General features: G+C 37.0%; 1 protein-coding gene across 4 annotated transcripts in view; it reads left to right on the top strand.

The window, feature by feature from the left end:
• PDS5A (PDS5 cohesin associated factor A) overlaps positions 1 to 27,238 on the top strand; it is a 90,021-nt gene that overhangs the window by 20,891 nt on the left and 41,892 nt on the right. For all 4 annotated transcript variants that reach the window (XM_075148963.1, XM_075148962.1, XM_075148961.1 and 1 more), the window contains exons 3-10: positions 17,745 to 17,948; positions 18,350 to 18,436; positions 19,231 to 19,328; positions 19,828 to 19,954; positions 23,151 to 23,231; positions 24,676 to 24,816; positions 25,881 to 25,996; positions 26,789 to 26,883. In XM_075148963.1, coding sequence (XP_075005064.1) covers positions 17,745 to 17,948; positions 18,350 to 18,436; positions 19,231 to 19,328; positions 19,828 to 19,954; positions 23,151 to 23,231; positions 24,676 to 24,816; positions 25,881 to 25,996; positions 26,789 to 26,883 — 949 coding nt within the window. The remainder of the gene's footprint in view (positions 1 to 17,744; positions 17,949 to 18,349; positions 18,437 to 19,230; positions 19,329 to 19,827; positions 19,955 to 23,150; positions 23,232 to 24,675; positions 24,817 to 25,880; positions 25,997 to 26,788; positions 26,884 to 27,238) is intronic.

The following is a 27,238-nucleotide window of genomic DNA, read 5'->3' as shown; positions in this document are numbered from 1 at the left end:
TTAATTTGTTCAAAGGCTTGTCGTTGCTCAGGGCCCCATTTGAAGTCGTTGTTCTTCCTGGTCACGTGATAGAGAGGGCTTACGATCTGACTGTAATTTGGAATATGCATTCACCAAAAGCCCACAACACCTAAGAAAGCTTATGTTTCCTTTTTGTTAGTTGGTGGGGACATGGCTGTTATTTTATTGATCACATCCGTTGGGATCTGACGATGTCCATCTTGCCATTTTATTCCTAAAAACTGCATCTCCTGTGCAGGTCCCTTGACCTTACTTTGTTTTATGGCAAAACCAGCCTTCAGAAGGATTTGGACTATTCTCTCCCCTTTCTCAAAAACCTCTTCTGCTGTGTTGCCCCATACGATGATGTCATCAATGTACTGCAGGTGTTCTGGAGCCTCACCCTGTTCCAATGCGGTGTGGATCAGTCCATGGCAAATGGTAGGGCTGTGTTTCCACCCCTGGGGCAGTTGGTTCCAGGGGTACTGGACGCCCCTCCAAGTGAAAGCAAACTGTGGCCTGCACTCCGCCGCCAAAGGGATGGAGAAGAATGCATTAGCGATATCAATGGTGGCGTACCACTGGGCTGCCTTTGACTCCAGTTCGTATTGAAGTTCCAGCATGTCCGGCACGGCAGCACTCAGTGGTGGCGTGACTTCGTTCAGGCCATGGTAGTCTACTGTTAATCTCCATTCTCCATTAGACTTTCACACTGGCCATATGGGACTGTTAAAGGGTGAGCGAGTCTTGCTGATCACTCCTTGGCTCTCCAGTCAACGAATCAGCTCATGGATGGGGATCAGGGAGTCTCGGTTGGTGCGATATTGCCGCCGATGCACTGTTGTGGTAGCGATTGGTACCTGTTGTTCTTGGACCTTCAACAACCCCACAACAGAAGGATCCTGTGAGAGACCGGGCAAGGTGGACAGCTGTTTAATTTCCTCCGTCTCCAGGGCAGCTATACCAAAAGCCCACCGGTACCCTTTTGGGTCCTTGAAATACCCTCTCCTGAGGTAGTCTACGCCAAGGATGCACGGAGCCTCTGGGCCAGTCACAATGGGGTGCTTCTGCCACTCATTCCCGGTCAGGCTCACTTCAGCCTCCAATACAGTTAACTCTTGGGATCCCCCTGTCACTCCAGAAATACAAATGGGTTCTGCCCCTTTATAGCTTGATGGCATCAGGGTACACTGTGCACCGGTGTCTACGAGAGCCTTATATTCCTGTGGGTCTGGTGTGCCAGGCCATCGAATCCACACAGTCCAGTAAACCCGGTTGTCCCTTTCCTCCACCTGGCTGGAGGCAGGGTCCCTCTAGTCCTGGTCATCATATTCGCTATCCACTTCTTGTAAGTATGAATCAGAAGTCCCTTTGTTAAGGTCGGAAGTGGAATCAGCCCTTCTACTCTGTCTGGGGAACTCACTGGAGACTGGAGCAGCAGTTTTCCTGGAAGAACCCCCTTTTGTGGTTGTTTTCCCTTGCAACTCATGTACCCGTGCCTGTAGGACTGAGGTAGGTTTTCCATCCCACTTCCTCATGTCCTCTCCGTGGTCACGCAGGTAAAACCACAGGGTGCCCCGGGGTGTGTACCCACGATGTCTCCTCTCTTGAGCAGAGGGACGCTTGCTCCTAATGGCTGAGACACTGGCCTGTGCAGGGGGGGAGCAGGACATATCCTCTTTGAGTTGCTGGACCTCCTGAGACAGTTTCTCCACAGCAGAGACACAGGCCCGTAGGGAGGAAGAGAGACTCTCTTCATATTGCTGGAGTTGGCCAGCCAGTTCATCCACTGTTTGTTCCTCTCCATCTTTCCAGGTCATTATTGCCAGTGAGTTTGCATGTGACGCTGGTGTGCTCCGTACAAACTTCCGCCACATGGGTCGGGTGCATTTGACTTCATCTGGGTCTTTGGATAACTGCTCGTTGTTCAGATCATCATAAATCACTTCCAGCACGGCTAATTCTCTCAGGTACTGGATACCTCTCTCCATGGTGGTCCACTTGCCTGGGTGGCATATAACATCTTCCTTGAAGGGATACCTTTCCTTCACACCTGACAGGAGTCGCCTCCAGAGGCTGAGGACTTGTGCCCCTTGTCCAATTGCTTTGTCAATGCCCCCTTCCCTAGCAAGGGATCCCAGCTGCTTGGCTTCCCTACCCTCTAATTCCAGGCTACTGGCCCCAGAGCAGCCAGGTGACAATGTGTTCACCTGGACGAAGGCTGAAGTCTTTTCGCATATCTCGCAGCTCACCCAGGGATAGGGATCGGGTGGTCACCGTCTCATTTACGGGTTCTGCCCCCTCCTCCTCCTGTTCTCCTGATGGCCCTGGTTCATCTTCATCCCTTACTAAACGAGCTGATTTTCTTGTGCATTTTCTTTTTTGTATAGGGGTGACTGATACCGGCATGGTTTGGTTCTCTGTTGCAGGGGGCAGAGTAGCTGCCGTGCCTGCCGTGGGGGGCGTGGGATGTGAGGGAGCTGCTGTGCCTGCCGTGGGGGGTGGGGTAGCCACAGGGCCTGTTGCTTTATCATCAGCTGCAGAGACGTTTCCTTCCCCTTGGGGGTTCTGAGTGATGTTAAACAGGGCTCAGTAGGCATGGGCCAGGCCCCAGCACATTGTCGTGATTTGTGTCTCCCTAGAATGGCCAGGGTGACAGCATACTTTTTCCAAATATTCTTCTAATTTTTCAGGATTCTGCATTTGTTCAGGGGTGAATTTCCAAAACACTGGCGGTGCCCACAGTCCTAGGCATTTGCCCATGCTATCCCACTTGCCCTGCCACTCATAACTATCCATCCTTGGGGCAGATCTCTGGATGACATTCTTAAATTGCTTACTAACCTTGGATAAAACCACAACAATATTCCCAAGGAATACCAATAGATGTATCTTAACTACCCAGGGATGTTCAAGGTACTGACAAGTTATTTTAACAAAGGAGATGACATCATAGAGGAAGGTAGCGAGGGTGCCATTCTCTATTTCCTCCATAAAAAAATCTGTCAGAGGAAAAGGTATAATTGCTAATGGTCTCCATGAGGTGGTACCCAAAATACAGAAACGGCTTCATTACAAATCCCAAATACCAAATAACCCCCAATGCCAGCGTTTTAGTAACAAACCTCCCAGGCAAAACGTCATTAATCACTGCAGAGCACAGCAGACTACAAAACCCAACTCCAATCTTTAACAGGTACAGTAAAAACAAGAGCATGGTGCAGAATAAATTAATATGTTAACAGATATAAATTCCTTAATATGCTCTAATTAATCTGTTGTTATCTCAACCCTTTGAGCCCCACGTTGGATGCCAGAAAAGGACTGTCGTGGTTTAACCCCAGCCAGCAAATAAACCCCACGCAGCCGCTCGCTCACCCTCCCCCTGCCCCCCCCCTTCCGGTGGGATAGGGGAGAGAATCGGGAGGGCACAAGTAGGAAAGCTCCCGGTTGAGATAAAAACAGTTTAATAATTGAAATAAAACTAAGTAGAACAGTAATAATAACAATGAGAACAACAACAATAACAGAATATACAAAGCAGACGATGCACAATGCAACTGCTCGCCGACCGAGTGTCATGAACGGGGGGGCGAGGCCCCCCCCCCCCCCGTTTTTTATATTGAGCATGATGTCACATGGTATAGAATACCCCATTTGCCAGCTGGGTCCACACACACCACCACCACCCCCCCCCCGGGCTGTGCTCCCCCTCCCCAGTACAAGCACCACCCAGCAACAGCCAAAGCATCAATGGGCCATCAACGCTCCTTTCACACCAAACCCAAAACACAGCACACCCCCCAAGCTACTGGGAAGAAAGTTAACTCTGTCCCAGCCAGAACCAGGACACAGTGGTACTGTTATATTGGTAGAATTTATTGAGTAAGTTTACATAACTGTACTATGAGAGTCTTAGAAACTGTAAAATTTAGTGGGTAACAAAATAGTTTATTTCTAAGAAAGTATTAAACTGGGTGTTAAAGTAATTCTAGGGGCATAACCTCAAGAAGTGGATTGACTCTTAACTTTTGGGGTTGAAATTTCTCAAATTTTGTTATGGAGAGGATAAGTGATTTTTCTGGATGAACATGACAAAGCGTTTTGCAAATACAGAACTACTAAAAAAGCTTCAAGTGCTTTTTTAAATATGTCAGACCTTTAAAAATTTCCTGTGATTCCTGTTTTAGGCATTATTTATGAGAATGTTGCTGGCAGCTATTTAAATGATATTTAGTACTTGCAGGTCGCCGATTTCAGCAACGTAGTTTAGTGAAATGTTACTTTAACCTAAATTCAGCATGGTTAATTCTGACACTGAATTTAAATAGTGTATTTAAATATATAAATTAAATACATTAAATATATAAATAGTATATTTTTAAGTAAAAATTATATACAATGACTTTTCAGCCTTTAACTTTGGGAAGTCTGCCTGATTTGAGTTCTTCCTTGCATAGTTATATGGGGTTTGGGGTTTTTTGTTTTGTTTTGTTTTTTTTCAGAAAGTCCTATATTTTTTCTTAGAAAATGAAATTGTTGTACTAATTGGAGAGCTTCAAAATAAAGCAGAAGTGAATGTAGAGGTTAAAATGGGAAAATGCTGCACAACGCAGGTGATGGCAGTAGATTCACCAAGAATGGTTTGGGGAATCTCTTTAATGGTGGGTGCCTGATATCTGTAGTGGGAATGGTCATACCATGAAGTCTTCATCTGAAGTCTGTTTTTAGCAAAGAAAGGAAATTTCGGTGCCCTCTATGATTTTTGGGACGTCAGTGATCTTTACATATTTCACTAAGAAAATTTTAGTACAAGAAGACTCCTTATTGGAACTTCTTTTAAAAAGTCAAACATGTTTTGAAAACATTCAAAAAAAAAAAATCCTTGCAGTAACACTTTATATCTGTAATATCGCCTGCTTCTTAACTTAGCAAAAGCAGTAGCTATAAAACTGTGTGATTACGTATGAGGAATGTTGAGGGACAGGTACAGCAGTTATGGGCATATTCTAGCTCTCCACAAGGCAAGAATTTGATGGAACTGATAGGCAAAATAGTTGCAGAACTCTTACGGAGGAAATCAGGAGTTACTTAAAGTTCTCAAAATATTAGACAAAGCTTTATTAGCCGGAAATTAAAATAACTGCAGAAAATCAACAAAACCACCACAACTCTGGGAGGTGACATATTGTCCTCTAAAATAGCATTGCTAATCCAGAAAGGTATAGTAGAGCTCTGTAAAAGCAGTCATTTGATTTTCTTTCTTTAATTAGGCAAAAAAAAGTGTCTTGGTTTTGGAAATAGAATACATATTTTGGATGGGGGATAATTTTCAATCAGCTCAACGTAGCTATATGGCTTGAAAATATTATTAAAATGTTTAGCAAAGTTAGAACCAAGTGAAAACATAGTCCTGTGACTAGTGATTGGGTGTAAACATCAAGATTCTATGAATAAAACCAGATATGAGATAAAGACGTGAATGGGAAAAACTCTGTTTTTTTTCTATCTTCCTTTCTTTTCCTCAGTGTCCTGCCTTTGCCTTTTCCTTTTTCATTTTTACTTTTTCCTTGGACATACAAATCCACCTTACTCCCATACCGAAAATGGAAAAGTCTACATTCTTGTGTGAAATACTGTATCATAAAATGAACAGTAAAATAATTAAAAATAACATTTTAAATACTGTCATGTAAAGTACTCCAAAATTTTTTCTGTAAATAATATATTCAATTTGAAATATTTCCGCACTCTTAATGTTGGCAGTTTTGATGGTAATATTACAAGTTGAATTTACTCAAGACATTTCATATTATTCTTTGCTACCTACATTATAATAAAATACATAGGCTTGTCATATTCATTTTCCAGGCTTATTTCTCAGAAATTGAATATCCTACATATAATGATTATGTCTTTAGCATCACCCTGTTGCTGAGCACTGTGCCTTTTATTTTTCCTTTAGTCTCCCACCCCATTTTAAAGAAAATGTAAAAAATGGAAAATTTCTTAAAATGTTTTTGTTTTTGGTTTTTTTTTTGTTGTTGTTCTTTTAACATGTATCAGAAATCAGTTTTTATTACTAGGGAAACTTGTCATTATTCAGAATAAAATAATTTAAACTTATTAAATGAATTCTACCAATACAATACTTTCCATGCGCTAATTATACATAATTTTCTTCTTCCTTATTAAAGAATTAAATAAGACTTATAGCCAGGAAACTATTCCAGGTCCAACTTTTCATGCACCAATTTTTTCCTGTGCTTTAAGAATTTCCAGAAACTTTGTTTTTAATGGGGCTACTTAAAAATAAAATTAAACCACCAGCGACACACCGAGTAAGCAGATTTCTGCATTTTGCCTTCAGTCCATTCTAGAGCGCCCTATTTTTGAGCTTGGTAGCTGCCAAGAGAGCTGGAGAAAACTTTTTTTTTTGGTTAATAATATAGATAATAGTGCTCAACAGGTAGCAAAATTTTTTGGTAAAATAGTGCTTCACTGGAGAAAGCTGGTTTGTCTGAATAGAAGTTCTTTGCAGAAGTGCGTCTGGTTTGGTAGGTGCAGTAGCTGGTACACCACCAGCTGCTGGCTGAAGTTTGCTGCAGCGAGGTGAACAGGAATGTCCATGTCAGCCACTGCCTTCTGGAGAGCAGGTTCTGGTTTGATGTGCCATTGGTTAGGGGCTTTTTGTTGTTGTTGCTGTTTGGTAGAATTAGTTTTGATTGTGAAATATCAAAACGTTTTACAGTTTGATGGTTCTGATTTTGTCCAGCCTTTCACATGGGAATGGAAACCCACGTCTTCTGCATTCTAGATAATCGTCGTTAATATGACAGTCCTGCATTAAGGCTCCGGTAGATGACAGGCACACAGACAAAATTCTTCAGTGCAGTTTTATCACTAGATACGGGTTCGCACTAGGGTTTCACGTGATTTGCCTCCTAGTGTTCAGTCTTAAGGCTCAGTGGAATCTGGCTCCTAAAGAAACCAGAAAATGAATGCCAATGGCTGAAGAGTATTTCCTTGTTCACCTTGAAACCTTCTTGTCCTACTGAGTACGATGGCATTATGTGTAATTGCCAGTCATTGAATGAGTTCCATGAAAGAAATTTTTATTTCTTTCTTCTCTTACTGTCGCAGACTGTGCAATCAGAGCTAAAGATCAAGATACAAATATTTTGCATAATTTTCTGCTTCAGTAGGTATAGCAAGTTTTCAACTCACCACAATTTACAAGGTTGCTGAAATAGAAAAACTGTATTTTCTTAGAAAAAATACCTTTTTTTGGTCTCATTTATTGGTTGTGTTGGAACACAAGCAGGAAAGAGAGCATGATGTGCTGTATACACGCCCCCCTTCTGGATGACTGAGTCAGATAGGCTGTATGATGTACCATGGGATGCACCTGCACTGTGGTGTAGAAATAGACAAGGACATAGTCTTTAAAACATCAGTATTGCTGGAAGCATAGCCTTTTAGTTGTGTTTTAACGTAAAACTCTAACACATGATTTTGTTGTGAGAACTGAGCCTAAATATTCACTTCAAAATGAATCCTTATAGTCAATTCACAGTAGAAATGAAAATGCCATTGTTGTTCTTGTCCAGCACCACCTTCTCTTTGGAAGAGGAAATGAATTATCACACAGCAGTGAGCTGGTTATAAAGAATCCTCTCTTTCACATCTGGAGGCTATTATCAAAGTACTTGGGAAACTTCATATGGAAATAGAAACTCCTTCACCGTGGGCAATATGCTTTTAAGGATTTTTTGGGTTTGCCCCAGCCATATATAAGACTTGCTAGTATACCTAGGGGAAAAGGACTATTTAATGAAATGCTTCTAACTGATGATGCCTTGAATTATCATTAAAATGTTTAAAGAATAGGCTCTTTTTAGTCCCTCTGCAAATACTCTTTTGTTATGTATCTATATATGTGGAAGCAAAATTTCTGAGAACTTAGACGACTTTCAGTGTTTTAATTTATGAACTTTCTTTAGAGTACTTAAACAATTGTTAGACTTTGGCAGGAAAATTGGAAAGAATCCTGTTACAAATCTTTCCAGTAATAAAGACTAGATGCTGCCGAAGACTGGATTGCTTTAAAAAAGTAAACTAAAAAATTGATGCTGTGGCACCACACTCAAATCATGGATTTGTAAGAGGTGGTGAGTAGCATGAGTATGAAGAGATAATTTGCTGATAAATATGTGCACTGTCTCTTATTATTTGAGAAGAAAAATACATACATTGTCAAAATGTGTGATTTGATCCATGGTATTACAGCTTATGTCATAGAAAATTGTGTGAAACAGTTTAAAACTAGGATAACAAAATACTTAAAGGATTTCAATATGGAAAGGCCAAACTAACAATATTTCTCAATGTTTCTTACATTAAAATTACTTTAAAAGGTCTTGGGTTGAGTAGCCAAGTGGCCAAGTATTGTCATGCATCAAAAGCTGACTGTAAACAAAAAGTCGATTTAAAGAAATAATTTTTGATCATGACAAACCATACAGTGACCTAAGGTTAGATAGTAGTACTCTGCATGCTTGAAAACCTTTTAGCTGTTTGGGAAACAGAAAACATGATGAGGTGAATTGGTTTGGTTGATCACAACCAAGGAGGATCTCACAGAATTCCTATGAAGTCAAATAATTTAAGTGAGTGGGGTGAATCCAGTGGAAGCTTTTAGGCTTAATGTCAATAAAAGCAAGGTGAGGAATAGTGAGAGAAAGCAAAAATATTTGCTGACTTTATGAAGTTGTAAAGGACTAAGTCAGGGAAGACTGATGGCATCAGTCTAGGCCGCTCAGTGAAATCTTTCACTGAGCAGCTTCTGTCCAAAAATCTAATAGAACTTAATGCTGGGTAAGGAGCCAAATGGTAAACCCTATGGATATTATGCTTCCCTTATATAAATTAGGCATGTGTGCTCGTTTGAATACTGTGTCAATGTGCTCTGTGCAATACTGCAGTTCTAGTGAACCTTTGCCTCCAAAGGTGTGAGATGAGGATGTGATGAGAATAATAAGAACCTGGAAGGCAAAGTAAAAGTGATGGTCTAGAAAGGTAAATGGGGAACCTCTGCTGTCTCAGGTCATGATACAAAATCAGGAAATATATAATTAAATTAAAATGAATAAGTTAATTGATATATTGGATACAAATTTTGGAAATTTTTGTAACAACATGTTTCTGAGACCTTGAATTTAAAATTATCAGTGATCACATCTTATGCTTATGCCAGTTTCTAATGAATAGAGGTAAAGGTAAATTTTCTGGAGGACTAGTAGGATTTGGATGTAGCTGCCTATTTCAGGCTTCATGCGCTTGCCACTCTTAAGGTTAAGAATTTGTGTCACTATTAGGTTGTTTGTTAAGAGTTTATGTACCAGAAGGCTAAATTCTTCTTCCCTCCCTGGTCTTTGCCATTGAATTCTATCTACCTTCCCTTCTATTGGCTCTGGAACATACCAGATCTGTCCATGATCTAACTATGCCTGTCAGAAAATTATCCGCGACTTTTTCTGAGGAGGTTTTCAGTCAGATTAATAAGTTAAATTGTCTCATGGAGTTATTCAACAAGTGTTGGGGCCAGTGCAAAATATGCAGTGGCACTGTATGGCCAGAAGCAGGACAGGGTGAGTAATGGAAAAGGGAGAAGGAGATGGTGGCAGCAAGTGGTTAAACTGGATCTCCATGTCACGTGGAACCAAAACCATAGCTACTGGGAGAGGGGTTTGAACTGTGTACTGCTGTGGCTCCTGGTTGGCAAACAGGTCTGAATTTCTGTCTGTACTTCGTCTTCCTTTGGTATTTTTTTCAGTGTATACAGAACTGTAAGAAAGATAGTACTCCAGCCAGCCAGTCAGTTGCAAGGGAAGTTCTGTTAAATTCCTGGTCATTAAAGCTGATTATAATCTAGTTTCTGCTTAATGACAAATTTTAACATCTTCAGAACAAACAAAAGCACAGCTTGTTTTGATGGGAGGTTTTTTTTTTTCATTTGAACAGCTTAAAATAGTCCCTGTTTCAAAGGAAAGGAGAGATGAGAAAGATCTCATATTGTTACAACAGGGGTTATAACTGAACTTACAGGATGTTCTTACATGAAGCATAGTGGTACCTGCTTAAAGACAAAAAAAATAGACTTGGCTTTCAAGTATCATTTGGCTTGGAGGAAAAAGCACCTCACTATTACACATTGTAGTGAAGGAACTGGGGTTATATAAAAATGGTTTTGAATCTTCCAAGTCTTACTACAATAAAAATTTAAAGTCAGTGATGCTGTCTAAAATACTCAGTTCTGAATAAGATGTTGTATTTTGTCAAAGTTTGAATGATAAGGACAGGCATATAGTATTTTCTTTGCACATCATGAATCTGATTTTTCCCATGGGCTTGTTCATGGCCAAAGAGTACAACATTCATCACATGCAGTGATAACGCTATTAGGATTCTCTTCTGCTGGGCAGGAAGGACACCGTTTTGCTTCCTTTTGTGCTGTTGTAATCTTGGGAAGCATACTTTTTTGCAACCTTTCCTTGCAATAGTCCATACAAGTTATCGTAATCAAGATGTTAATGTTACATGACTGATTTTGCAGAGCAAAATATTCCACCACTATTTAAATAGCATGTTCTAATTCGTGCTATGAAAGACATTTTGTATTAAGGCATCTGATTTTTCTCATTTTATTTGCCTTTTCCCCCCACCTCTTGCATTTATGTTACTTGAGGAATCTTCTAGTTTTATAGCAGAACTGGAATTCTACTGCGTGTTAATTATGAAGATACAACATGTGGGTAATTGCACAACCTCTCTCCCAAATCGGTAACAATACTTATCCTGTTTTGATTATGATGCTGTATGTGTGAGATGTTTATATTCGTTATGTAGTTACTTAAAAATGCATGTATCAAGAAAGCTACTTCAAATAATTCATGAACTGCTCAGTATACTGTTTGTATTATAAGTAGTAGTCAGTCTCTCTGCTTTTTCATATGTCAGATTAATTTAACATCTGGGCTCCTGGAAAGTATTCTCAGGGTTGCTTGATATAAGTAAAGTAACACAGAATATGCTGTTCTACCAGTGTGGAGATAGTGGTAAATTACAAGTCTAAGACTTCCTTGCTCGTGATCTGGCAGTTGGCCAAACCTCCAAAGAAAAGCCCAGTGTAGGTTAGTCCCCAGGGGAAGGATAGCTAGTTAAACTGTTTGCCTAGTCATAGGGATATTGCTGTACAGGCTACCATTGTTCCTGCATAAGTTTTACATCTCTTATGATACATCTGCACTCACATCTAGAAACCCTGGTCATTGGCTTCGCTTGGTGAGCAGGGTATAAAGAAGGAAGCAATTAGTCTTTGCCCCAAAGAGCGTACAATATGCTTTGTATAATCTTTTGTTCAACTCTTTTTTTTTTCCTGAGTTATTCAGAGCTAGTTAAGTGTCCTGTCAGAGTATAGATTAGTGATAGAATTTGTAGTGGAAATCGGACAATAAAATTTATTTTTCAGGAGTTACTAACAGTGCCAGGAAGGGACTGCTACTTTTTGCTTTACTAATGACAACAGCAAAACTTTCATCGGCACCTTTCCAGTTCATTGTTTCTATGATTCACATATGCCCCTTACTTAATTTGTGCATCTACTTCTGTGTAGCTACGGCTCTGGTCTTTTTTCAAGCCAAGGGTGGTTAAATGTTACTTTCTTGGAATACTATGAATAAGGTGTTGTAAGAACAGTAAAACAAATGCAACCTGCACGCACCTTCCCCATGCTATGAGTAGCTTGGAGGTTTGCGTTTGTCCTGCCAACTGCAGCAAGGCTTTCCTACATCTGCCTGCTTCTTCCTCTCTGCAAGCACTGTTTTGAGCCTTTTCTCTATTTACACCGATTACCCTGTCCTCTCTTGTGTTTACATAGCTCTCCTCCCTATAATACTGGAATCATCAGTATGTTTCAGCAGGAGCTGAGCTTCCTGATCCAACAAACCATGCACCTAAATCTATGGGATCAATAAACACAAACCAGTATCTGAACAGCAAAAGTTAGTATTCCCATCTGAGGCATAGGTCTTGCACAAGAGCCACATGCAGCTGAGTCACGTAAGGGCAAGCTACTATGCTGATTTACTGTCTTTGAAAACAGGCTGCATGTAAACTGCATATGAAGTGTGGGCAGACTGTGAACAACGCTTTGGCAACCTCTGGTGTATGTTTCAGTGCAATTGAAAGGCTGACAGTCTTGGAAGAAGCTGCAGGTAGAGTTCATCTCATGTCGTTTCGGGCATCTAGTCACACTGAGCTGCTTTCAGGGTCAGCGCAGAGAATTAGGCACCTCCAGGGCAAAACTGAGCTGACATCTGTAGATGTCAACTTAAACATCTGTGCTTGAATTCAGTTGTGGTCTGTGCATTTCTCTCCAACGAGTGAAAGGGTGGCCCAGGGTGACTGGCTTGCACAGTGTGTGTTTTTATGCAGTCAGATGGACACCTCCCTGAAAGCTTTAAATTCTTTAATTTTCAATATGTTCATAATGTGCTAAGAGTGACTTAATAGTCTTAATTTAACTGTTGTTCTCACTAGTTTGAATGAAGGCGTTTTTATTTCTGTGCCATCTCCAATGTTATAATCAGAGCATTTCACTTACATGTTTGCAGAACCTGGAAGAGTAAAATCTTGGTCTAATAATTAGAATTTCAAGGGACGATGGTAAAAATGGCAATAACGAAAATTTCTAGAATAGTATTAACTTTATTTTTGCAAGGTAACTAAAGTACTAGTATGTGTTAACTTAATGGAGACGCATTAAATCTAAAGCAATGCAGAATGAATTTAATCGTAAATGTGAATAGCTGTATTTTGTTTACATTGCTAGCAATTAGTGTTTAAATTGAATGCTTAATTGTTTGGAAAATAATTAATGACGTTACATTAACATGTTTAAATAATACTGTTCTGTCTCCTGCTTTTTGTGCAGAGGACAGTAGCAATTTTCTGTGGTGGAAGCTAAGTCTGTAGGGTTTTATGTAATTGAATATTAGTGCTCTAGCTAGGGTTGTTTCGACTGTACAGCAAGATTTCAGTTAGACAATAGTACTGTAATTTGAAAAAGTAGTGAGTTCCTGTTACGGTTTAATCACTTTTTCCTGGAAGAAAAACTGGCTTATCATGATAATAATTAATACATAACTCTGAGATAACTACTTCATTCTGCTAGAGAAATATTTATGTAATGATTGAATCAAAACTTTGGGAAATTGAGACTCCTTTTAGACGTAAAATGAAAACCTTAATACAAAAAGGAATTAGAGTGGGTTTTTGTTTGTTTGGCCTTTTTTTGGAATTAGAACAAGGGTAGTTAGGATGGATCAGATGACATCTTGAATGTAATTTGCTTTAATAGAGTACCTATAATATGATAACCTTAGTAAAGAAGATTTCTTAACTAACATGCAGATTCTTGGAAAAAATAATTGTACTAAAATCTGTCTGGCAGTAGCAATTCATGTCTCCTCTCTGCAGTTGTATTTTTCTTCCCTCTGGTTCAATGAAATATTAACCACAGCCTTGAATTTTTTTGGGCTTACTTGCTTTGTCGTATTCCCTCATTTTTGCATTTATGTATATCACTAGTCACATGAGTGGTTTCCAGTTTGGGTTTAAAAATAATTTAAGACTTTAAATTATTTGGACCTTTCGTCTTTTGTATATGTAGAGTTTATTTCAGATTTTCAGTTTCATTAGCAGATTCTTTTAATAGATAAATTTCTAGCTGTCATGATTAATACTGGTATTGCAGTAATATGGCTAAAAAAATTTAACTGAAAATCTTTCTGAACCAATTATGAGCAGTTCTTCATAAAATGTTGTAACTTCTTCATAAGATGTTATCAATATTTATTAGGCATCATGCAATTTGCATACTGCCTTTTTTTTTTTTTTTTTAAATTGCTCTGTGAAAGCCCATAATTTGTAACAGGAAATGTAATGGAAATTTATAGGAAATGTACAAAGAGTGGAAACTATGACTACAATACAATTTAAGAAAGATTTTTGGGAAGGGCTGGATAAGTATGCTTAACTTTACATGTTAATATTTCTATTGATTCTGTATAGCCCGAGTAATACCAATCCCAGGTGATCAGAAGTAACTTTTCTTTGTCAGACCTTAACACAGAAAAGAACTTGCAGTATGTTGTCATTTCATTTCTTTGTATTATGGACGTATTTGTGAACTATAGTCCTAGACCAAGACCGCATTAGACGTGGTATAAACATGGGGGAAGGAAGGGAAGGTTGTTCCTGTCTTAGAGGAAACAAGACAACAGATAGCTGTGGAGAGAAAGACAGGAGTACCCCAGGAAATCATGGAACAGTTGTTGATGAGTGTGTTGTACTCGAGGATATGCAGTTCTATTATGAATAAGTGGTTTCATCAAACATACAGTATCTTGTACTTCTAAAGACTTAAGTTGCTCTCTTGATTGTTGTTTGATAACTAATTTTTCAGTTGTGCTAGAGGGCAAGAGTACCAGTCCTGTAACTGGTGAAATTTTGAGCGAGTTCTTGGTTTTCTAGCGAGTGTGAAGAGCCAAGCATAATTGTATTTAACGTCTGGATTTTTTTTTCTTTTTTTTTCTATTTTAACAATTAATTTCATGTGTAGATTAACAGGCTTTTGGAAATAATTCTGTTGTGTAACACCTTAGTCAGTACCAGTCGTTGCTTGGCTGTAGAGACTACTCCCAGGCTGTAGGATTTTAGATACAGTTAATTGCATATATTCAAGAAATGTATAGAATTAGTTTGTTGAACTATGATGACAGTCCAACAAATTTATGGATTGTACTTAAATGCAAGTCTTTATTAATTCCATTTTCCCCAAATCTCATATGTGTCCTGCCGCTGGCAAGAATTTACATCATGCTTTTAACAGTGGTATAGCCCTGTGTAGTTTGTTTATATATTACTTTAATTATTTGCATTATACTATATATTTTGTGTAGCCCATACATATTACTCATTATTTGTATTGCTTTGGTATCTGGGATGCTAGATAAAGACCAAGGTAGCATTCCGTTCATTTTTTGTGCATGCCATAAACAGAACGTCATGCACCGAAGACTTTATTATAAAACAAAAGACAACACACAAATACAAGCAGATACAGGACTGTAAAGAAACAATGGTGGAAACATAGATCAGTACGTTAAATAGCAGTTGCAGCTTGCCAGTGGGCCAATTACTGCCCAAGTGTTGTTTTGTAATAGAAAAGAAATATTAAGGAGTGCTTTGCAGGGAAATAGAAAGAGGTTTTATGGCTATTTGCTGGCAGTTTCTTCTGAATACAGAGCAACACAGGAAAATCTGTAAGGCTGGTGTGTTTTCAAACAGGCAAGACAGTGCCAAAGGCTAGTTTCATTACTTTAATCCCAGAATATCCTAATATTTTGTTACCGAATGGGAAAGTTGTGTGAGCTTTCACAGCACCATGCTGCCTTACCTTGTCTGTTTTGACATATTGGAGAAAGGATATATGCAAGATTTATTCATATTGTCATATGAATATGAGAACCCGAAGAGAGATCTGAATCTAGGAGGGTATTCTGGTTATGAAGCTTACAATACACATAGGGAGAAAGGAGATGGGGCTTATGAGAAAGATGAAAAGATCACTTATATAGGTTATCTATAAAATTAGTAAAAAGACTGGAAGGAACTTTGATGGGACGAGCTTATCATCAGTCTCCGGGGTAGGATCCACAGATCTTTTAGTCTTTTCTATCCCGTTCTTAAAGCCTTCAGCAAAAGTTATCTGAATCCCATGCTGCAAATCAAGGCCATTATTCCTTGTCCTGCCACCAGCAGAGAGAGTGTGGTGTGGTTTTTTTGGTTTTGCATCATGTTGGGTTTTGGTTTGGTGGTGGTGGTTTTTGTTTGTTTTGGTGGTGGGTGGGGTTTGGTTTGGTTTGGTTTTTTGTTATTGTTGGTTTTTTTGAACCTTCTTTATTGAAAGAATCTGATAGGTTTTGAAGACTATGTTATGTATTTTTTTGATTCCGGTATCTAGGAAGGACAGGTGATGTGTGACACTGTAACAGACAGACCTGCGCTGTCAATAGAAGGATGGTTTTGTCCTTTCAGCTAACGCTTCAAAATACAGCTTAAGAATATTTTTAGGGAAACAGGCCAATGCAGGTAGAATTTGGATTTTTATGGGCTGTGGCTTGTAAAGTTCTCTTTTATTCTGTTTTTGGTGTTTTTTTTTTTTCTCTGTTTCTTTCTTGATTTTTGGTTTTGCTATAAGTTGCTTCAGAAAGGAATGTACTTGTACATTTATAGAAATTGAGGAGGAATTTTAAGTAACATACTGTAGGAAAGGTTGCTGTCAAACATTTTATTTTTAATTTATAAGATCTACTGAGTTTAAAACTGGGTTCCAAAACTCAGGGAGGAGGTAAAGCTGAAAGACGGTGTTTTTGTGTTGGAAGTGGGGGCATGCTGAATAACAGAGGAACAACCTTAGTATCATTTGAATGACATGATAACAAAATAATTGTAGTAAGAGATGTGTTTATTAGCTGTGTGAGCTCAATCTCATCTTTTGTTTTACTGTTTAATATTCTAGAGGCAAATTTGACCCATCAAGATTTATCATTCTGTGTTTTCTCTTATATCTCTTTAATGTATGTACTGTGTATGCTGTGTGTGTAATGGGTATACTGAATCCTGCTAGTATGCAATGTGGCTGTCCCTCACAATTTTAACTCTAAGGATGCTCAAGTGACATGGAGGAATGAGACACAAAGACTGATTTGACTAAGGTCATACTAAGAATCTGTGGCACATCTCCTGGTTCTGTGCTGACATCCTAGAAGTCATCCTCATCCTTTAACAAACTCCATTCCAAAAGTTTAACCTGCCACTTTTTATTTCTTCAAACTAAATTTTCACTTTCAGTTTTGCCAAATGATTACTTTGAGATGTTTCAATTAACTGGAGTTGTATAATAATTAAAAATAAACAATTTTGGTGGCATTTCATAGCAATTAGTATTTCTTAGCTGTGCTAGAAGAAACAAGAAAACCACATAGTTGATTTTTTTCATTATATAGACAAGGCTATAGATGCAGTTTTGAGCATGCAGAAAGACTAGATCTGCAGCATTAGACATATTTTACACGAGGGATTAAACTCTTGTTCGTTTAAACCAGATAAAAGGATTGTGCATATGTAAAGTAGTTCTTGAGCTCTGTGTCTTGATAGAGGCAGAGCATAAGACTGGCCTCTTCAGCTCCTCTCAAGTCTTGGCACAGTTCTTAAAGCAGCTGCATTATGCTGTGGCCTATACGTTAGGCCGGATGGCTTTCAGCCCCTCGTACTGTCCATACTGAGGCAAGTCCTCACTTTGAAGTGGTCTGGGACTGCTTTGATGAAGCGGTGCTGCCATCTCCAACCTCAATGATGTGCAGCAGTTGCTGTGTTGCACCTCAGTTTAAGATTGGCAAAATAAGCAGAGCTGCAAAGCATTTTTCAGTGACTTAATTTAAAATACCAAGTAAGGCTTTAAGTATCAGATTAACACCTCTCTTTTTCTCGTGTTTGTCCTAAAAAAAAATGTAGTGTAACACATATTGATAGCATTGCATCCTTTTAGAAAGTATTGTTTAGTAATTAGGAATAAAAGCAGAAAGCACTCGAATGGGGTTTTTTTCTGTGTTTTTCAGATGGTGGTAAAAACCTTCATGGATATGGACCAGGACTCGGAGGATGAGAAGCAGCAGTATCTCCCATTAGCCTTGCACCTTGCATCTGAATTCTTCCTCAGGAATCCCAATAAAGATGTGCGCCTCCTTGTAGCATGTTGCTTGGCTGATATCTTTCGTATTTATGCTCCTGAAGCTCCATATACTTCCCATGACAAACTAAAGGTAAAAATGCTTTATAAAATGAAGGCTTTCTTCCTACCTCATTCTCTTACTTGAGGGAGAAAAACTCACCATCACCACCCCCCAAAAAAAACCCCAAAACAAACAAAAAAACCCAACTGAAAAAAATTTTTTACTTGCAATTATACTGATGTTCAGTTTTATTAAAGAGATGTTGCTTTACTCCTGTGAGTCAGTGTAGTACTTTAAGGGCCAGAGATATGTAAAGGAACACTAGATAACCAGTATCTGTGTTGGTGATAGCTTTCTGTCAGTGCCTAAAAAAGACAATTTAATGTTCTCATATCATGAGTTTGTAAATGTGGGTAGATGTCACTACTAAAGGGTTGTATTTTTACTCTCTGCTGAATCAAACTTGTAAACACTTTATCGTTTTTTGACAGGACATATTCTTGTTTATTACAAGACAATTAAAAGGCTTGGAGGACACGAAGAGCCCTCAATTTAACAGATACTTTTACTTGTTAGAGGTAATACAATAATTTTAACTTTCAGTGGATGGTATTTGCTCTGTAAGCCTAAGAAATGTAATCAGTCTTTCTCCAGATGTGCCAGTATGCCTGGGAAGTTTCTTTTATCCTGTAAATCACACCAGACTCATTAAAGTTCAATGAATTGCTTCTTTGAGCAGTTACAATTCTGTTTGCATTTAATAAGTTCATGCAGCCTATAGTTGAGGACATGTTAAAACGATTGGTATTTAGCCTTTGTCTTACAATTCTATAAATTGTTTTTCATATTGTGCACCCTTAAGGTTGTATTACCGCATCAAGAGAGAATTTCAAATGCTGATTAAAATGCACATCTGCCCGTATTGATGATGGGAGAAGGAATATAAGATTTTTGGTTCAAAAGCATAAAAAAACCCTACTCTTGACAAGAAGTGTGGGAGTTTTATTAGTGTGCATTTAGAAGCAGTATCTTGTTTGTAAACCTTCTATTGATGTTTAAAACTGTATTGTTTCATAGCATGAAGAAAAAAGTCTAGAAACATGGACTTATATTAACAATTTCTGTCAATCTGCTTTTATTCATAAGAAATGAGATTATTCTATATTTAGTTTTTTGCTGGATGTATATTGCAAAGACCCTTTGTGTTAAGAGCTCTTTATATGCAATGCAAATATCCAGTCTCTTTCCCCAGAGGGTTTATAATCTATTGTATAATATTTTCCCTTAAATAGAAAAAATGTAATTAACATGATTATGTTTATTTGACTTAATGTGAAGTTGTAATATCCTGAATATCCTGTTTTTATTTTAGAATTTAGCTTGGGTTAAATCTTACAACATCTGCTTTGAGTTGGAAGATTGCAATGAAATTTTTATTCAGCTTTTTAGGACTCTTTTTTCAGTTATCAAGTAAGTTGAATTGCTTCAATTATATTAAACTGTCAAAATATCATCAGTTTCAGGGTAGATTGAATCCTTACATAGTCTACAAATAAATATGTCTGAATAGAACAAGTCTTTATTCCTCCAAACGAGGAGATACAGGGAAAGCAAATGGGTGTGAATTACTGACAATATGGAGGAATGTGTGTCTAAAAGTAGGCATGTTTTAAAATTTCTTGTGTATGTTAAAACAGTATACTTCATTCTGACTCATTTATCTACATTTGTATTTCCATGGTTCTTATTTTTTTCTTTTTTGTTTTGCTTCATTTCTTAAAGCAAAGCTAGAGTGTTCTAGGTTTTTGAAGCTTTCTATAAGAGAGGAAGGGCACATAAAGTAGTTTTGACATGTGGAGAGTGTAAGGGAGGGTAAAATGGACAGCGTTAGACATTGTTTCTTAACAGTACTGTTAATATTTGTCAGGGTCTGAAAATTTAGTATTTATAATATTCTTTATCATCTTAGTAATAGCCACAACCAGAAGGTACAAATGCATATGCTGGATTTGATGAGTTCTATCATCATGGAAGGCGATGGAGTAACTCAGGAGCTGCTGGACTCCATTTTGATTAACCTCATTCCTGCACACAAGGTCTGCCAAATAAAATATTATAGTAGTATACCATTATAACAATAATTTTTATTGCCTTTTGCTTGTTGTTTATCTCTCCACGCACTTTAGCCATCATGACTGCTTTTTTTCCCCCCAGCCTTGGTAACAGTGGATTGAAAATTTCCTTTGGGAATTATTTCGTGCTGTTCATTAGCTGTGTCTAGATTATTCAGTATCAAGAGATTCTGCCTACTTGCCACCTCAGGAACTCTGTACTGAAACAGAAATAAAATATTTTCAAGCAAATGTGATATGTAATAGGAAAATATTATATCTTAAGGGTTGTGGGTTGTTGGTTGGTTTGGGTTTGTTGGAGTTTTTATAATTGAAAAGATGTGAAGTATTTTTTTTTTATTTTTTAAAAAAAAAGGGGAAAGGGAAAAAAAAAAAGACTTCCCCAAGATTTCTGTGATGACTTGCTGCTTGCCTCAGCTTGCCAATCAGACTCCCCTCCACCTCTCTAGTTGGTTTCTTTTTTCTCCCCCCAGTCTTTTTCCCCTTAACTTTTCATTTAATAAAACCTAATTATTACCTGAAGTGTAGTACTACTTTTTTTTTTTAAGTTAGTTAGATGGTTGCTTTTAGTGCTCCATATTCTTTTATGAGTTCCATAATCTTTCTGCCCTTTGCAGAGTTCAGCAACCCTTTAACTCACTTATAAGTGACCCCCGCCTCTTCCTAGAGGAGTCTTATGTGACTCCTAGCAGACTGCTGCTGTCATGCAGGTGTTGTCCTAGCCCATCTACACAGCTCCTTTGACAGGAGGCCTTACTGGCTCTTGACCATCGTGACTGAGCAAATAATATGCTGTAGTTAGTGCTCAGTATCATACTTTGGTCAGTATTTTGGTCTGTTTTTACTTGTTTGTTTCCTGTAACAACAGAACTTAAACTACTGCTTTACCATGGTAGTTTAAAAAACCAACCAAACAAAAAAAAACACCAAACAAAAACAACCAGAAAGTTCTTTTGTCTGCTCTGCCTAGCAGAGTTTGACTGCAGTAATTACATTTCCTTTCATGAACAGATCTCCTAGGAAATTCTGGGATTATATTAATTGTTTGTCCTTAGGTATGTAAATCAGAAGCACCATAGCTTGAAAAGCACAGTTTATTTTCTTGTGGAGAATATATAATAACAATACTTTTATGTCTGTGCAAAGCAATTGAATATTAGTCATCCTCTGCTATGACATAATAAAAGTATCAGTGTGGCTAGACTGTTAGGCTTAATGGAAGTTCGTCTTTGTAAAGGAGCTGAAATATGTGTTTTGGATAATGTATGCTATTCCTTTTTGGGGTTTTTTTGTGGTGTTTGGTTTTTTTTTTAAACTCTCTTACATTGTCTAAGACAATACTGCAGTAAAAAAAGAGAAATTTACCACTACCTAGACATGAAGTAGATTCTACTTCAGCATCTAAATTATATTCATTTGTACCTCCATTATCAGTAAAGTGGCTTTACTGTACATTGTTCTCTCTGTGTGTGCTAATGTGGCTCTCTAGTAAATCCAGGTTTTCAATAGCAGTATGGTATGCCACATTTTGCTCAGACCACCTATGGCATCAAAATGTAGTTCTTTTTATTAACTTTAAAACCAGTGCTATTTAGTGAATGTTTTTCTTCACACTCTTACTATCAAAGTTATTCCTTAAAAACATGTATTTCAAATCAGTATTTTTTTCTGCATCCTCTACAGGATGGCCAATCCAGACCTTCAAGTTTTTTTTTTTCCCTCCTAACAGATTGATTATTTGTTTATTTATTTATTATTTATTAATAGTTGTTTGTTTTATCAATATATGTTTCTTTTCTTGACTGTTTTGATGTTTGGTTCTTTGGAGTTTTTTTTTTGGGGGGGTGGTTGTTGGTTTGGTTTTCATTTGTTTTGTGGTTTGGTTTTTTTTTTTAGTTCTGGTGAGCCTGTCTAGGGGAAAAAAAAACAACACAACTTCATTGCAAGAAAGCTTTGAAGCTGTATTGAAGATCCAGATAAAATATATGTTCTGTATGAGGTTGGCAGTCCTTTAGTTTAATACAGACATACCTGCCAACAAGATCTTAATCATGGTCTGGTTTGGAGAGAAACTGTTTTGTTTTGAAGTTGAGAAGAGTTTATAGATATCTGTCTGTCTTTTATAATGAGACATCAGTTTAGTGCTATGGTGACTGAGGAGATATTTGTTTGAGCCTTTGGCCATTTGTTTCTCTTTACTATCAGTTGATGAACTGTCTTTCGGTTTGTCATCTCATCAGTAAAAGAACATGAGGGAGTCATTCTCAATGTAGACTTGCCAAATACTGTCTTTCCAAGAAAAAGTCATCCTTAGGCTTTACCTGTATTTTGTCTGCAGTAATTTGTAATTTTCAGGGCAAACAGCTAATCCACCTTCCTTTTTTTTTTTTTTTTAATTTGTTTTTTCCCCTCCAAGCTGCATTAATCCCTAGATGAGATGAGATACTGCATATTGGATTTTGTGCAGATTTGGACAGTCACATTTTTCAGATGTGCAGTTACATTCCTTATCTTGCTCAAGAGTAATAAAAACAATGTTCAGATTTGTTATGTTGCAATCAAACGTTTACTTGGAAAGTTTGCAGCTAACTCTGCCCAAGCGTAGGTGCTTTCTGTGGGCTATCTCAGAGCAGACAGTATAGCCCATGGAGAAGTCAGTGCACAGTTTTACCCTCTAGATAAGGCTGAACTTTGCTACAGGGTGTACATTTAATGAGTATGTGAGGGGGAAACAAAAACACATTTAAATAGTAAGTTAGACTGGTTCACTTTTTAGTGGCAAAATTTGGTGCACGTTAATTATCAAAGTATGGAGGTGTGGTAATGTTTCTTCAAAATTTTTAATGTGACTGCGTGTGAAAACTTTGTATAGATATGAGTGAAATGCTAAAGGTAGCAACTGGAGTCATAAAGTCTTAGAAGAATGTGCAGGAAGTGATGGCTTTGGGTTAGATTTCTTTTAAGTGTGTGAAAACTAGTTTTAAGATTTTTCTAAGTCTGTAGTTGTGGAATTAACGTAGCTGAACTTAGATAGCTTTGAAAACAAATAGATTGGTGGTAAAACATACCTTTCTAAAGTCATGGTCTAATAAGGTTGGGAGAGAAAATTAAAGTCATCTGAAATAGTTCTTCTCTTTAAATTTTTTTTTCTTTATTTCAGAACCTTAATAAACAAGCATTTGATCTTGCAAAAGTCCTGTTGAAACGGACCGTCCAGACCATTGAACCGTGTATTGCCAATGTATGTAAATTAATTAATCCGTGTTACCTACAAGTAACAAGTATTCTTGTTACTGTCTTGATTTATTGGAGATTTGTTTGTTTGTTTAAAAATATTGTTTATAAAAGTCACATTTTGTAATGCAGCTACCAGAATACCATTTTCCAAATAGGATATTATTAGCTTGGTTGTTAAAGAAGTACGTGAGGTGTTTCAAATAAGTGAAGAGGAAATTAATTTTTACCTATCTCAGTCTAAAGTTAAGCCTAAATCTAGGCTGTGAAAATAGGTGACCACCAAAAAATCCTGTTGCAACAAAAGGAATTGTTAGCCTCATTTCATACCAAGCTTTAGGATGAAGCATTTCAAACTATCAGCTCTTTACTAGATTTTTTTTTTCTATAGTAAACTTGTTTTAGTTATAAAGACTAAAAGAATTGAGTTTTTTACAAGGCTTCCTTCTGCTGTAATTCCTTTTGTTGAACGTCAATGTTGTATGTTCTACCTACTAAAATAGCTACTACAGTCTTGCGAGGGATGTGGTCTGGTCCATTCTGTTGCCTTTCCTTGGTGCTGAAGCCAATAGAATTCTTAAAAGTCAGAGTAGTTTCAAAAGGGGATTAGGCAAATTCATAAAAGATTAATCAGTAAGTATTTAAAAGCCCAAGGAGTCTCACTAACAAGTACCACTTTCCAATTCCCCTGTTTCTTTAAGCTTTTGTAATTAGTCATAGCTGGAAACAGGATAATGCATAGCGTGACCTTTGAGTTGATTTAACATTACTCTTCTTACTTTCTTATTCAAGTGTGTAATAGCTTTGTAGCATTTGCATTGCTCAAATAATATTAATATTAACCCACAGTATCTAATAGGAAGTATATCAACCATATTAAAACTTAACAAATCCAAAAGAAATCATTCATATTTTAGCCTACTTTTTTTTTCTGTTAGATGGCTAAAAACCTCGATAAATTACCGTCAAATATCACAAGACATAACATAAAGTCATCTGACATTCTTTACAATGAATTAAAAGCAGAGAAGCTTCTTTTTCAGCATTTGGTGATCTTCAATTTGGATTGGTTTTAAATGATAAGAAAATTAAAAATAAGATACTAATTTTTTTTTCTCAACTTCTACTGGATGAATATGATTTAAATTAACAATTCTTTTATTACCTGTTAATTTTGCTGGGCAGATGGTTATTGATATTTTAAATTACCAAATTACCATGAAATAATCGATCCTCATGGAAGTAATAGAACTGAATTATGAAGGGTGTGTGTTTGTAATTTGCTTGAGCCAAAACTGTAAGGGTGAAATGCTTTGAAGTAATGAAAAAATGTGCATTGAGTACCTTCCATTAGAATTAAAGTATTAATGATACTATGTTAAAATAATTTTTTAAAATAGTGTTTGCATTAATGAAAGAAAATCTGCTAAATAGTATTGTTTGTATTCTAGTTTTTTAACCAGGTTCTGGTACTGGGAAAGTCTTCAGTAAGTGACCTATCAGAACACGTGTTTGACTTGATACAAGAGCTTTTTGCCATAGATCCTCACTTACTGCTGTCTGTCATGCCACAGCTTGAATTCAAGCTGAAGGTAGGTTACAATGTAGCTTTCGACAAGTAATAAAATTTGTGTGGATATTAAGAGTGCAGAGCTGTAGATTTAATAAGTGTTCTACTGGAGGGATAAAAATTTTGTATTTATCACTTTATTTTAAAGATAAATGTAATATTAAAGGATGGACACTGGAAAGTTGTATACAATTGTGTGCTTTCTGTGCTTGCAAATGTGTATTATGCACACAAAGTATATAATCATTATAATTACAAATTCATATGCTCTAATGCAAAAGTTATATGTACTTAATCTTTGGACTTCACCTGAAATTTATAAAGTAATTAGGCTGTGGTTGGCTTATATAATGAAATGCAAGTGTGTCAGCTTCAATATTAATTTGCAGAATTTTCTTTTGTGAAATAATGTTTTAATAGTAGAGGAAGTACTTCCAAATATTTTCTCAGATTTGTCATAATCAGCTAACAAGTCAGCTGACTTCTTTTGAATCCTTGGAAGTAGTTAATTTACCCTGATTTGGGGGGTTGGGTTGTTTTAATTAAAAAGCTATTTGTCTTTCATAAGATTGTAAGTGGACAAGAGAAATAATTCTATGTGTGTGCATGTACATATAGGTATGGTGGCAACAAACAAAAATAACCAAGAAATAGGTATTTGGTGAAATACCGCATATCTTTTATTAGTGCACATCTATTTATAACATCTTAATTGGTGTCTTTCCCACACACATCAAATAGTCTTGAAGTATGTTTTAAAACAAAAATAAGATCATTCATTGTTGAAATTGTTAGGGATATATGTTATTCAAACTACTGTGTGTAGGTTTATTCCTGAAAGAGAAGGAATTTTCAAAGCACAGCCATGTATTCAATGGCTGTAATATGTTAACTTAATAGGTATGTTTATATTTTTACTCATATTCATCTAATAATCTAATCAGGGAGACGGAGAATTGTCAGAAATTATTTCAAACTCACTTTTTAATCTGACTTATAAAAGCAGAAGGAAAAGGAAGCCAGAAATTATTATTAAGATATTACGGATAGTGATTTACAGTTCCTTTTTCATATTTTGATTTTTAGAGCAATGATGGAGAAGAACGTTTGGCTGTTGTTCGACTTCTGGCTAAACTCTTTGGCTCCAAAGATTCTGATCTGGCCACACAAAATCGTCCTCTTTGGCAGTGCTTTCTTGGGCGGTAAAAAAATGGAGATAGAATTCTGAATTTCTATTATTTTTGTTCTGAATTTTCTGATAGTATTGCATTTTTCATTGTGTTTTTAGAGGATGCAACTGTTTGATTGTATTTGTACAAGGTCTTTTGTTAAATCTTCGAAGCACAAAATTGCATACAGTTATATTTTAGGATGAAGAAGCCTGAAGGACTGCTGCTATATTGCTGTCAGCTATGGGAATATAGATAGCACATTACATACATAGCAGAAATTACACAATAGATATGTCAGCATTGTGTGAAATTTCATACTGTTCAGTGATATCTACAACTATATCTGGTTTTTTTGGCATTTACCTTTTTGAGTGAAGAGATATTTCCTTTTAAGTAAATATAGAAATTTATCATTTTTTAAAAAGTGAATGTTTTCAAATGGTACATGTTATGTGGCGATTTATATTTTTATAATTTCATATATATATATATACACACACACACGCACACACACAATTGACAGTGTATGGACAATTATGTTCAAAAGTCAATGGACAAAATCCATTGGGTCAACATTTCTTCCACATATAGCATATTCATCCTTTAATTTTAATCCTGACTTAATTTCACAAGAAATAACAAAAATTTGTATGAGGTACATTATGGAGATAAATTCAAAACATTTCTATTGTATTATTTTGCCATATAGAAGTATTCTACTAGTTGATGGAACATACTATCAACGCATGTTACTACATAGAGAATAATCTTGATTTGCAAGGCTAATTAAAAGTTAACATTCATCATCTTCTGTCCCTCTAGGTTCAATGATATCCATGTCCCTGTGAGATTAGAGAGTGTGAAATTCGCCAGTCATTGTTTAATGAACCATCCAGACTTGGCAAAAGACCTCACTGGTGAGATGCTCATACAGGGGTTTAGAATAATTTAAGAAATGAGCAAGGAAGAATGTAATTATTTCTGTACATAGCAGTATAGTCTAAAATGTATCAAGTCCAATGCTTGATGCTGGATGGGAAGAGCTGACTACTGAGTAATTGCTTTCTGCTGAAGACAAGCGCTAGTTATTAGAAAAGAGAGGAGTGTGTGACATTGTGTGGACTTTGTCAGAGTGACTCTTTAAGAAGCTACCCATTGCAGAATGAGTTTTAAAGTAATTTCAGATTCTAATGAAACTTTTGGCAAGTCAGAGCAAATACTGGTGCAACATCTTGATTTATTTTCAAAAACAGGCAGTGTGTTCCCCAATAC

This window comes from Calonectris borealis, chromosome 4 (assembly GCF_964195595.1).
Source record: "Calonectris borealis chromosome 4, bCalBor7.hap1.2, whole genome shotgun sequence".
NCBI classification, from domain to species: Eukaryota; Metazoa; Chordata; class Aves; order Procellariiformes; family Procellariidae; genus Calonectris; species Calonectris borealis.
This window is presented reverse-complemented; position numbering and strand designations above follow the sequence as displayed.